This window comes from Procambarus clarkii, chromosome 9 (assembly GCF_040958095.1).
Source record: "Procambarus clarkii isolate CNS0578487 chromosome 9, FALCON_Pclarkii_2.0, whole genome shotgun sequence".
Taxonomy (NCBI): Eukaryota; Metazoa; Arthropoda; class Malacostraca; order Decapoda; family Cambaridae; genus Procambarus; species Procambarus clarkii.
In genome coordinates, this window is record NC_091158.1 from 4,915,232 (window position 1) to 4,929,510 (window position 14,279).

Below are 14,279 nucleotides of genomic sequence, written 5' to 3' on the forward strand. Positions count from 1 at the left end.
ACCGTTGACCGGTACTCTGTTCTTACCGTTGACCGGAACTCCTTGTTCTTCTTGTTGACCGGTACTCTGTTCTTACCGTTGACCGTTACTCTCTGTTCGTTCCGTTGACCGGTACTCTCTGTTCTTACCGTTGACCGGTACTCTCTGTTCTTACCGTTGACCGTTACTCTGTTCTTACCGTTGACCGGTACTCTCTGTTCTTACCGTTGACCGGTACTCCCTGTTCTTACCGTTGACCGGTACTCCCTGTTCTTACCGTTGACCGGTACTCCCTGTTCTTTCCGTTGACCGTTACTCCCTGTTCTTACCGTTGACCGGTACTCTCTGTTCTTACCGTTGACCGTTACTCTCTGTTCTTACCGTTGACCGTTACTCTCTGTTCTTACCGTTGACCGTTACTGTTGTTGTTGTCTTTGTTTTGTTGCTTTTTGTTTAGTCATTAACAAATCTGTGTTTTTTTCGTGTATTTTATTGTTTTTGTTCATGTTAATGCGTTCCCTGTGTTTGATGTCGTTGTTTGTCGTTGTTAACGGAAGCTCTGTCGTTGTTAACGGAAGCTCTGTCGTTGTTAACGGAAGCTCTGTCGTTGTTAACGGAGGCTCTGTCGTTGTTAACGGAGGCTCTGTCGTTGTTAACGGAGGCTCTGTCGTTGTTAACGGAGGCTCTGTCGTTGTTAACGGAAGCTCTGTCGTTGTTAACGGAAGCTCTGTCGTTGTTAACGGAGGCTCTGTCGTTGTTAACGGAAGCTCTGTCGTTGTTAACGGAGGCTCTGTCGTTGTTAACGGAAGCTCTGTCGTTGTTAACGGAGGCTCTGTCGTTGTTAACGGAAGCTCTGTCGTTGTTAACGGAAGCTCTGTCGTTGTTAACGGAAGCTCTGTCGTTGTTAACGGAAGCTCTGTCGTTGTTAACGGAGGCTCTGTCGTTGTTAACGGAGGCTCTGTCGTTGTTAACGGAAGCTCTGTCGTTGTTAACGGAAGCTCTGTCGTTGTTAACGGAAGCTCTGTCGTTGTTAACGGAAGCTCTGTCGTTGTTAACGGAGGCTCTGTCGTTGTTAACGGAAGCTCTGTCGTTGTTAACGGAAGCTCTGTCGTTGTTAACGGAGGCTCTGTCGTTGTTAACGGAAGCTCTGTCGTTGTTAACGGAGGCTCTGTCGTTGTTAACGGAGGCTCTGTCGTTGTTAACGGAAGCTCTGTCGTTGTTAACGGAAGCTCTGTCGTTGTTAACGGAGGCTCTGTCGTTGTTAACGGAGGCTCTGTCGTTGTTAACGGAAGCTCTGTCGTTGTTAACGGAGGCTCTGTCGTTGTTAACGGAGGCTCTGTCGTTGTTAACGGAAGCTCTGTCGTTGTTAACGGAGGCTCTGTCGTTGTTAACGGAGGCTCTGTCGTTGTTAACGGAGGCTCTGTCGTTGTTAACGGAAGCTCTGTCGTTGTTAACGGAAGCTCTGTCGTTGTTAACGGAAGCTCTGTCGTTGTTAACGGAAGCTCTGTCGTTGTTAACGGAAGCTCTGTCGTTGTTAACGGAAGCTCTGTCGTTGTTAACGGAAGCTCTGTCGTTGTTAACGGAAGCTCTGTCGTTGTTAACGGAGGCTCTGTCGTTGTTAGTGTTAGGCTTTTGTGTCCTTGCTGCCCCTTGTTTGTGGTCTCCTTCAAGTCCTCAGTGTTTTTGTTTGTGTTTGTTAGTGGTGTTATTGATTGGTTGTGTTGTTGTTATCTTGTAACTGCTGCTATTGCTGTTATCTTATAGCTGCTGCTGTTGCTGTTATCTTGTAGCTGCTGCTGTAGATGTTATCTTGTAGCTGCTGCTGTTGCTGTTATCTTGTAGCTGCTGCTATAGATGTTATCTCGTAGCTGTTGCTGTTATCTTGTAGCTGCTGCTGTAGATGTTATCTTGTAGTTGCTGCTGTAGATGTTATCTTGTAGCTGCTGCTGTTGCTGTTATCTTGTAGCTGCTGCTATAGATGTTATCTTGTAGCTGCTGCTGTTGCTGTTATCTTGTAGCTGCTGCTATAGATGTTATCTTGTAGCTGCTGCTATAGATGTTATCTTGTAGCTGCTGCTGTTGCTGTTATCTTGTAGCTGCTGCTGTAGATGTTATCTTGTAGCTGCTGCTGTTGCTGTTATCTTGTAGCTGCTGCTGTAGATGTTATCTTGTAGCTGCTGCTGTAGATGTTATCTTGTAGCTGCTGCTGTAGATGTTATCTTGTAGCTGCTGCTGTTGCTGTTATCTTGTAGCTGCTGCTGTAGATGTTATCTTGTAGCTGCTGCTGTTGCTGTTATCTTGTAGCTGCTGCTGTTGCTGTTATCTTGTAGCTGCTGCTGTTGCTGTTATCTTGTAGCTGCTGCTGTAGATGTTATCTTGTAGCTGTTGCTGTTATCTTGTAGCTGCTGCTATAGATGTTATCTTGTAGCTGCTGCTGTAGATGTTATCATGTAGCTGCTGCTGTAGATGTTATCTTGTAGCTGCTGCTGCTGTAGATGTTATCTTGTGCTTGACAAGGTACCGGCTCCATGCTGGGGCCGCATACTCTAGGATTGGTCTTACATATGTGTTATACAAGATTCTAAATGAATCCTTACACAGATTCCTGAAGGCAGTTCTGATGTTAGCCAGCCTCGCATACGCCGCAGATGTTATTCTTTTTATGTGGGCTTCAGGAGACAGGTTTGGTGTGATATCAACTCCTAGATCTTTCTCTCTGTCCATTTCATTAAGGACTTCATCTCCTATTCTGTATCCTATGTCTGGCCTCCTGTTTCCACCGTCTAGTTTCATTACTTTGCATTTACTCGGGTTGAACTTCAACAGCCATTTGTTGGCCCATTCATTCAGTCTGTCAAGGTCATCTTGTAGCCTCCTACTACCATCCTCTGTTTTAATCCACCTCATAATTTTTGCATCGTCGGCAAACATCGAGAGGAACGAATCTATACCCTCTGGGAGATCATTTACATATACCAGAAACATTATAGGTCCAAGAACTGACCCCTGCGGGACTCCACTTGTAACGTCTCGCCAATCTGAGACCTCACCCCTCACACTGACTCGTTGTCCTGTTGCTTAGGTACTCCTTTATCCAATGGAGTACCTTCCCTTTCACTCCAGCCTGCATCTCTAGCTTTCGCACTAGCCTCTTGTGTGGCACTGTATCAAAGGCTTTCTGGCAATCCAAAAAAATGCAGTCTGCCCACCCTTCTCTTTCTTGCCTTATTTTTTTTTGCCTGATCGTAGAATTCAAGTAACCCTGTGAGGCAGGACTTGCCATACCTGAACCCATGTTGATGCTGTGTTACAAAGTTCTTTCGCTCCAGATGTTCCACTAGCTTTCTTCGCACAATCTTCTCCATCAGCTTGCATGGTATGCAGGTTAGGGACACTGGCCTGTAGTTCAGAGCCTCCTGTCTATCCCCTTTCTTGTATATCGGGACTACATTAGCTGCTTTCCAAATATCTGGCAGTTCCCCTGTTGCCAGTGATTTGTTATACACTATGGAGAGTGGTAGGCACAGTTCTTTTGCTCCTTCCTTTAGTATCCAAGGGGAGATTCCATCTGGGCCTATAGCCTTTGTCACATCCAACTCTAGTAAACACTTCCTTACTTCCCCGCTGGTAATCTCAAACTATTCCAGTGGTTCCTGGTTAACTATTCCCTCTCTTATCTCTGGAATTTCTCCTTGCTCTACGGTGAAGACCTCCTGGAATTTCTTATTCAGTTCCTCACACACTTCCTTGTCGTTTGTAGTGAAGCCTTCTGCCCCTATCCTTAATTTCATAATCTGTTCCTTTACTGTTGTTTTTCTCCTGATGTGGCTGTGGAGCAATTTAGGCTGAGTCTTTGCCTTGCTTGCGATGTCATTTTCGTATTGTCTTTCTGCCTCTCTTCTCATCCTGACATATTCATTCCTGGCATTCTGGTATCTTTCTCTGCTCTCAAGTGACCTGTTATTCCTATAGTTTCTCCATGCCCTTTTACTTTGCTGCTTAGCTAGCCTACATCTCTGATTAAACCATGGATTTCTCATCTTCATTTCTCTGTTTTCCTTTTGGACTGGGACAAACTTGTTTGCTGCGTCCTTGCACTTCTGCGTGATGTAGTCCATCATATATTGGGCCGTCTTTCCCCTGAGCTCTGTTTCCCATGCTATCTGTTAGGAATTTTTTTTATCTCCTCATTGTTTCCCTTTCGGTGTGTCCTCATAGTTGAGGACACACACACACACATATGTGTGTGTATTCACCTAGTTGTGTTTGCGGGGGTTGAGCTTTGCTCTTTCGGCCCGCCTCTCAACTGTCAATCAACTGTTTACCAACTACTTTTTTTCCACACCACACACACACACACACACACACACACACACACCAGGAAGCAGCCCGTGACAGCTGACTAACTCCCAGGTACCTATTTACTGCTAGGTAATAGGGGCATTCAGGGTGAAAGAAACTTTGCCCATTTGTTTCTGCCTCGTGCGGGAATCGAACCCGCGCCACAGAATTAAGAGTCCTGCGCGCTATCCACCAGGCTACGAGGCCCCCGTGCGTGCGTGCGTGCGTACGTGCGTGTTTACACTGGGGGTGGGGGGGATGGGGGGAGGGTGGGGTTGGCAGGAGCGCCAGAAGTCGTATCTCTTAACAACTTCGCAGCGCGGCCTTAAGCCTCATATATTTCCTTCTTGCGGTAAGTGCAAATATGATTTTGCACGCCTGAAATATTTTGAATTATATAATAGCGAGACTGTGAGGTACAGGTCCTGTACACAGTACTGGACTGTGAGGTACAGGTCCTGTACACAGTACTAGACTGTGAGGTACAGGTCCTGTACACAGTACTGGACTGTGAGGCACAGGTCCTGTACACAGTACTAGACTGTGAGGCACAGGTCCTGTACACAGTACTGGACTGTGAGGCACAGGTCCTGTACACAGTACTGGACTGTGAGGTACAGGTCCTGTACACAGTACTGGACTGTGAGGTACAGGTCCTGTACACAGTACTGGACTGTGAGGCACAGGTCCTGTACACAGTACTAGACTGTGAGGCACAGGTCCTGTACACAGTACTGGACTGTGAGGTACAGGTCCTGTACACAGTACTAGACTGTGAGGTACAGGTCCTGTACACAGTACTAGACTGTGAGGTACAGGTCCTGTACACAGTACTGGACTGTGAGGCACAGGTCCTGTACACAGTACTGGACTGTGAGGTACAGGTCCTGTACACAGTACTAGACTGTGAGGTACAGGTCCTGTACACAGTACTGGACTGTGAGGCACAGGTCCTGTACACAGTACTGGACTGTGAGGTACAGGTCCTGTACACAGTACTAGACTGTGAGGTACAGGTCCTGTACACAGTACTAGACTGTGAGGTACAGGTCCTGTACACAGTACTGGACTGTGAGGCACAGGTCCTGTACACAGTACTGGACTGTGAGGCACAGGTCCTGTACACAGTACTGGACTGTGAGGTACAGGTCCTGTACACAGTACTGGACTGTGAGGCACAGGTCCTGTACACAGTACTGGACTGTGAGGCACAGGTCCTGTACACAGTACTGGACTGTGAGGCACAGGTCCTGTACACAGTACTGGACTGTGAGGCACAGGTCCTGTACACAGTACTGGACTGTGAGGTACAGGTCCTGTACACAGTACTGGACTGTGAGGCACAGGTCCTCTACACAGTACTAGACTGTGAGGTACAGGTCCTGTACACAGTACTGGACTGTGAGGCACAGGTCCTGTACGTAGCACCAGACTGTGAGGCACAGGTCCTGTACACAGTACTAGACTGTGAGGTACAGGTCCTGTACACAGTACTGGACTGTGAGGTACAGGTCCTGTACACAGTACTGGACTGTGAGGCACAGGTCCTGTACACAGTACTGGACTGTGAGGTACAGGTCCTGTACACAGTACTGGACTGTGAGGTACAGGTCCTGTACACAGTACTGGACTGTGAGGCACAGGTCCTGTACACAGTACTGGACTGTGAGGTACAGGTCCTGTACACAGTACTGGACTGTGAGGTACAGGTCCTGTACACAGTACTGGACGTGCAAGGGTTTGCTCCACTCATATTAGTCATTTTATATATTTGTCTATATTAAATTTTTAAGTATAAATATGACCACATTAATATGACTACATTAATATGACCACATTAAGGAATAAGTGTGACTACATCACTTTGTATTCGTGTGCGAAACACTGATTTTGTCATATATGGTTTGTTGAACCATGATGACACATGTTTGTTCAATGTGTGTGTGTTGAACCATGGTGACACATGTTTGTTCAATGTGTGTGTGTTGAACCATGGTGACACATGTTTGTTCAATGTGTGTGTGTTGAACCATGGTGACACATGTTTGTTCAATGTGTGTGTGTTGAACCATGATGACACATGTTTGTTCAATGTGTGTTGAACCATGATGACACATGTTTGTTCAATGTGTGTGTGTTGAACCATGATGACACATGTTTGTTCAATGTGTGTGTGTTAAACCATGGTGACACATGTTTGTTCAATGAGAGTGTGTTGAACCATGGTGACACATGTTTGTTCAATGTGTGTGTGTTGAACCATGATGACACATGTTTGTTCAATGTGTGTGTGTTGAGCCATGGTGACACATGTTTGTTCAATGTGTGTGTGTTGAACCATGATGACACATGTTTGTTCAATGTGTGTGTGTTGAACCATGATGACACATGTTTGTTCAATGTGTGTGTGTTGAACCATGATGACACATGTTTGTTCAATGTGTGTGTGTTGAACCATGATGACACATGTTTGTTCAATGTGTGTGTGTTGAACCATGATGACACATGTTTGGTCAATGTGTGTGTGTTGAACCATGATGACACATGTTTGTTCAATGTGTGTGTGTTGAACCATGATGACACATGTTTGTTCAATGTGTGTGTGTTGAACCATGATGACACATGTTTGGTCAATGTGTGTGTGTTGAACCATGATGACACATGTTTGTTCAATGTGTGTGTGTTGAACCATGATGACACATGTTTGTTCAATGTGTGTGTGTTGAACCATGATGACACATGTTTGCTCAATGTGTGTGTGTTGAACCATCTTGAGGTTATCTTGAGATGATTTCGGGGCTTTAGTGTCCCCGCGGCCCGGTCCTCGACCAGGCCTCCACCCCCAGGAAGCAGCCCGTGACAGCTGACTAACACCCAGGTACCTATTTACTGCTAGGTAACAGGGGCATTCAGGGTGAAAGAAACTTTGCCCATTTGTTTCTGCCTCGTGCGGGAATCGAACCCGCGCCACAGAATTACGAGTCCTGCGCGCTATCCACCAGGCTACGAGACCATGATGACACATGTTTGCTCAATGTGTGTGTGTTGAACCATGGTGACACATGTTTGTTCAATGTGTGTGTGTTGAACCATGTTGACATATGTTTGTTCAATGTGTGTGTGTTGAACCATGGTGACACATGTTTGTTCAATGTGTGTGTGTTGAGCCATGATGACACATGTTTGTTCAATGTGTGTGTGTTGAGCCATGATGACACATGCTTGTTCAATGTGTGTGTGTTGAACCATGGTGACACATGTTTGTTCAATGTGTGTGTGTTGAGCCATGTTGACATATGTTTGTTCAGTGTAATTTCCCAAGTGTAGAACCTAGGTGTAGTTCCAGGATGAGAGCTACGCTTGTGGTGTCTCGTCTTCCCAGTACTCTTTGTCGTATAATTTTCGCCCTCCTGGGCTGAGGTATGCTGAACTCTGTAATTACTATGCGAATACTGGAACACTTGATGATATATTGGACTTGTACCCAAGATTAACCATGTAATGTATCAATTATACAATGTATGTTTGTGATGTAACTATATAACTTGAGCTTGTAAAAACACGTTAATCACCTTCAGTGGTTAAGTGCTTAATAACACACTAGTTTCTCTATCAGCTATCTTACCCTCTTAGAGTAAGAGAGCCATAAATGTGTGTATGTGTATGTATGTGTGTGTGTGTATGCACCTAGTTGTATTCACCTAGTTGTGCTTCCGGGGGTTGAACTCTGCTCTTTCGGCCCGCCTCTCAACTGTCCAATCAACTGTTACTAACTACTCCCCCCCCCCCCACACACACACACCAGGAAGCAGCCCGTAGCAGCTGACTAAGTCCCAGGTACCTATTTACTGCTAGGTAACAGGTGCATCAGGGTAAAGGAAACTCTGCCCATTTGTTTTTCCGGCGGTGCCGGGAGGGGGGGGGGGGCGGAATCGAACCCCAAGTCCCTAGGTCCACCACCCACCGCATAACTATATGTGTGTATGTATATGTATATGTGTATGTATATGTATGTGTATAAAGTATATGTGGAAGCTGATCAGAATTACATTTCGCCTTTGTAAATGCACATTAATGACACTATGTAAAAAACACATTGAATACTTTATGTAGGGCATACGGAACTCTGTGTATCTATGTATTTATGTCAGTAGCTTAGCCAAGCATTTTAAAAGCACTACAATCACCTTCTGTAGTTGATTGTTCAATAAATCCCTGAACTATATGTTTAACACATCTCTCACCCTGTCCATGGAGGACAGAAGAAAATGTGAATATGCTGGTTAGCATTGTAAATGTGTGGCCACGTCTGTGGTAGAAAATAATTATAATAATCATATATATATATATATATATATATATATATATATATATATATATATATATATATATATATATATATATATGTCGTACCTAGTAGCCAGAACTCACTTCTCAGCCTACTATGCAAGACCCGATTTGCCTAATAAGCCAAGCTTTCCTGAATTAATATATTTTCTCTTTTTTTTGCTTATGAAATGATAAAGCTATCCATTTCATTATGTATGAGGTCAATTGTTTTTTATTGGAGATAAAATTAAAGTAGATATATGACCGAACCTAACCAACCCTACCTAACCTAACCTAACCTATCTTTATAGGTTAGTTTAGGTTAGGTAGCCGAAAAAGTTAGGTTAGGTTTGGTTAGGTAGGTTAGGTAGTCGAAAAACAATTAATTCATGAAAACTTGGCCTATTAGGCAAATCGGGCCTTGCATAGTAGGCTGAGAAGTGAGTTCTGGCTACTAGGTACGACATATATATATATATATATATATATATATATATATATATATATATATATATATATATATATATATATATATATATGTGTGTGTGTATGTGTGTATATATATATGTGTATATGTATATATATATATGTGTGTATATATATATATATATATATATATATATATATATATATATATATATATATATATATATATATATATATATATATATATGTCGTACCTAGTAGCCAGAACGCACTTCTCAGCCTACTATACTACTATACAAAGCCCGATTTGCCTAATAAGCCAAGTTTTCATGAATTAATGTTTTTTCGTCTACCTAACCTACCTAACCTAACCTAGCTTTTTTTGGCTACCTAACCTAACCTTACCTATATATATAGGTTAGGTTAGGTTAGGTAGGGTTGGTTAGGTTCGGTCATATATCTACGTTAATTTTAACTCCAATAAAAAAAAATTGACCTCATACATAGTGAAAAGGGTTGCTTTATCATTTCATAAGAAAAAAATTATAGTAAATATATTAATTCAGGAAAACTTGGCTTATTAGGCAAATCGGGCCTTGAATAGTAGGCTGAGAAGTGAGTTCTGGCTACTAGGTACGACATATATATATATATATATATATATATATATATATATATATATATATATATATATATATATATATATATATATATATATATATTTGAAACTATTTGACGGTCCACCACCTTCTCACTTACATTGTTCCAACCGTCTACCACTCTGTTTGCAAAAGAAAAACAGTCTAATATATTTTCGGCATTTTTATTTCCTTAGTTTGAATCTATGACCTCTTGTTCGTGAAGTTGTAGGCTTCACGAATTCCACTTTGCCAGTTTTGTCGAGTCTTGCTAATATTTTGTATGTAGTGATCATATCTCTGTTTCTTCTTTTTATCCTGCAGCCTCTCCGAGATACAAACCAGGGTTTTACACAATTCCCTCATGCAGCTGAACTCGGAGAGGTAGAACAGCTTATTGACAGAGCTCGAGTGCATGGGGGAAATTGTGTACAACCCTGGCTTGTGTCTCGGAGAGGCTGCAGGATCCGTATGAGGGCAGTAGAACTCCCGGTTACAATTATTTTAACCATGTCGCGGCCCAGTCGATTAATTCGCGTCTGGGATCCTCTCAGACGTAGGTTCGAACCCTCATCATGGCCCTTGTGAATTTGTTTCTTTATTCATATGTTCTGATGAGTTCGCCACAGCAACAATCCCGACCCTTGGTGGATGTACCCCTTCCCCAGCACTTGTGAACGTCACTCTCCACTTGTTTATGCACTTCATTGTTCAGTTGTTTATGCACTTCATTGTACACTTGTTTATGCACTTCATTGTACACTTGTTTATGCACTTCATTGTACAGTTGTTTATGCACTTCATTGTACAGTTGTTTATGCACTTCATTGTACAGTTGTTTATGCACTTCATTGTACAGTTGTTTATGCACTACATTGTTCAGTTGTTTATGCAGTACATTGTTCAGTTGTTTATGCACTACATTGTACACTTGTTTATGCACTTCATTGTACAGTTGTTTATGCACTTCATTGTACACTTGTTTATGCAGTACATTGTACACTTGTTTATGCAGTACATTGTACACTTGTTTATGCACTTCACTGGACAGTTGTTTATGCACTTCATTGTACAGTTGTTTATGCACTTCATTGTACAGTTGTTTATGCACTTCATTGTACAGTTGTTTATGCACTACATTGTTCAGTTGTTTATGCACTTCATTGTACAGTTGTTTATGCACTACATTGTTCAGTTGTTTATGCACTACATTGTTCAGTTGTTTATGCACTACATTGTACACTTGTTTATGCACTTCATTGTACAGTTGTTTATGCACTTCATTGTACACTTGTTTATGCAGTACATTGTACACTTGTTTATGCACTTCATTGTTCAGTTGTTTATGTACTTCATTGTACAGTTGTTTATGCACTTCACTGTACAGTTGTTTATGCACTTCACTGTTCAGTTGTTTATGCACTACATTGTACAGTTGTTTATGCACTTCATTGTACAGTTGTTTATGCACTTCACTGTACAGTTGTTTATGCACTTCACTGTACAGTTGTTTATGCACTTCACTGTTCAGTTGTTTATGCACTTCATTGTACACTTGTTTATGCACTTCATTGTACAGTTGTTTATGCACTTCATTGTACACTTGTTTATGCACTTCATTGTACAGTTGTTTATGCACTTCATTGTACACTTGTTTATGCACTTCATTGTTCAGTTGTTTATGCACTTCATTGTACAGTTGTTTATGCACTTCATTGTACACTTGTTTATGCACTTCATTGTACACTTGTTTATGCACTACATTGTACAGTTGTTTATGCACTTCATTGTACACTTGTTTATGCACTACATTGTACAGTTGTTTATGCACTTCATTGTACAGTTGTTTATGCACTACATTGTACAGTTGTTTATGCACTTCATTGTACAGTTGTTTATGTAATTCATTATGCGCATCATTATACATTTTTTGCACTTGTTTGTGCATTTTCGTTATGCATTTCTTTATTCACTTCGTTATGTAGTTCACTGATTTTCGTACTTCATCATGCCGTAATTACGCATTTCATTCTGCACTTCATTATACACTTCATTATGCAATTCTGTATACACTTCATTATACACTTCATTATGCACTTCATTATACACTTCATTATACACTTCATTATACACTTCATTATACACTTCATTATACACTTCATTATACACTTCATTATGCACTTCATTATGCACTTCATTATACACTTCATTATACACTTCATTATACACTTCATTATACATTTCATTATACACTTCATTATACACTTCATTATACATTTCATTATACACTTCATTATACATTTCATTATACACTTCATTATACACTTCATTATACATTTCATTATACACTTCATTATACAGTTCCTTACGCATTTGACGTGCCAGCGACATTGATATTCACTTAGATTCAAATTTGTTATTCATAAACGTTGTAGATTATTAATTGACTTGGTTTATTGATTTATTGATTTTGTTGATTTCCTCTTGCATGTTATTTAACGTGTCGCACAGCCGGTCGGCCGCGCGGACAGCACGCGGGACTTCTGATCCTGTGGTCCCGGGTTCGATCCCGGGCGCCGGCGAGAAACAATGGGCAGAGTTTCTTTCACCCTATGCTCCTGTTACCTAGCAGTAAAATTGGTACCTGGGTGTTAGTCAGCTGTCACGGGCTGCTTCCTGGGGGTGGAGGCCTGGTCGAGGACCGGGCCGCGGGGACACTAAAAGCCCCGAAATCATCGCAAGATAACCTCAAGATGTTTATTGCTTATGAAACATGCACTCACAGTTCTTCAAAATCTCGGTGATAGTTCAAATAAAAGTGACATTCTTATTGGCTGTTTTATTGAAAGTAAATATTTGTATTGGCTGCTCATTTTGAAGTTAATCTTGTAACTGGCGGGTCATTTTGAAGTTAATCTTGTAACTGGTTGCTCATTTTGAAGTTAATCTTGTAACTGGTTGCTCATTTTGAAGTTAATCTTGTAACTGGTTGCTCATTTTGAAGTTAATCTTGTAACTGGTTGCTCATTTTGAAGTTAATCTTGTAACTGGTTGCTCATTTTGAAGTTAATCTTGTAACTGGTTGCTCATTTTGAAGTTAATCTTGTAACTGGTTGCTCATTTTGAAGTTAATCTTGTAACTGGCTGCTCATTTTGAAGTTAATCTTGTAACAGGCGGGTCATTTTGAAGTTAATCTTGTAAGAGGCGGGTCATTTTGAAGTTAATCTTGTAAGAGGCGGGTCATTTTGAAGTTAATCTTGTAACTGGTTGCTCATTTTGAAGTTAATCTTGTAACTGGTTGTTCATTTTGAAGTTAATCTTGTAACAGGCGGGTCATTTTGAAGTTAATCTTGTAACAGGCGGGTCATTTTGAAGTTAATCTTGTAACAGGCGGGTCATTTTGAAGTTAATCTTGTAACTGGCTGCTCATTTTGAAGTTAATCTTGTAACTGGTTGCTCATTTTTAAGTTAATCTTGTAACTGCTTGCTCATTTTGAAGTTAATCTTGTAACTGGTTGCTCATTTTGAAGTTAATCTTGTAACTGCTTGCTCATTTTGAAGTTAATCTTGTAACTGGTTGCTCATTTTGAAGTTAATCTTGTAACTGGTTGCTCATTTTGAAGTTAATCTTGTAACTGCTTGCTCATTTTGAAGTTAATCTTGTAACTGGTTGCTCATTTTGAAGTTAATCTTGTAACTGGTTGCTCATTTTGAAGTTAATCTTGTAACTGGTTGCTCATTTTGAAGTTAATCTTGTAACTGGTTGCTCATTTTGAAGTTAATCTTGTAACTGGTTGCTCATTTTGAAGTTAATCTTGTAACTGGTTGCTCATTTTGAAGTTAATCTTGTAACTGGTTGCTCATTTTGAAGTTAATCTTGTAACTGGTTGCTCATTTTGAAGTTAATCTTGTAACTGGTTGCTCATTTTGAAGTTAATCTTGTAACTGGTTGCTCATTTTGAAGTTAATCTTGTAACTGGTTGCTCATTTTGAAGTTAATCTTGTAACTGGTTGCTCATTTTGAAGTTAATCTTGTAAGAGGCTGTTGGAGGCGAAGCTTGGGGCCCGGCTAACGGGTGGCGGGTCAGGTCTTGCTGTTAATTATTCAAATTGAGCTACACGTCTTGGGGAGCGTTACTTAAAGTGGATAGAGTGATGGGTCGCCAGTCCTCGACCCCTCGCTGCCGGCCGCGTGTCTGGGGGCCGCGTGTCTGGGGGCCGCGTGTCTGGGGGCCGCGTGTCTGGGGGCCGCGTGTCTGGGGGCCGCGTGTCTGGGGGCCGCGTGTCTGGGGGACCCGATATTATCGGAGTCGTAACTAAGCTGTCATTTTTTATGTACCTTACCTTGAGGTGTTTTCGGGGCTTAGCGTCCCCGCGGCCCGGTCGTCGACCAGGCCTCCTGGTTGCTGGACTGGTAAACCAGGCTGTTGGACGCGGCTCCTTGCAGCCTGACGTATGAACTGGTTGATTAGGTATCAACCAGGTATCCTTTGGAGGGGTTTATCCAGTTCTCTCTTGAACACTGTGAGGGGTCGGCCAGTTATGCCCCTTATGTGTAGTGGAAG

At 41.9% G+C, this 14,279-nt stretch overlaps 1 protein-coding gene across 1 annotated transcript; it reads right to left on the reverse strand.

Annotated features, from left to right (window-relative positions):
* Positions 1 to 486: 486 nt before the first annotated feature.
* Positions 487 to 10,130, reverse strand: LOC138362766 (autotransporter adhesin BpaC-like). The gene is made up of 2 exons (XM_069321321.1): positions 9,925 to 10,130; positions 487 to 1,546 (listed from the first exon to the last, which is right to left on the reverse strand). The coding sequence occupies exons 1-2, from the start codon at positions 10,128 to 10,130 to the stop codon at positions 487 to 489; spliced, it is 1,266 nt and encodes a 421-aa protein (XP_069177422.1).
* Between the last annotated feature and the right edge of the window lie 4,149 nt (positions 10,131 to 14,279).

Coding starts and splice junctions, on each gene's coding strand:
- LOC138362766 (XM_069321321.1), bottom strand. CDS start 10,130: ATGCACTCGAGCTCTGTCAATAAGCTGTTCTACCTCTCCGAGTTCAGC. Junction 1,547..9,924: donor TACAACTTCACGAACAAGAG/GTCATAGATTCA, acceptor TAACAACGACAG/AGCTTCCGTTAACAACGACA.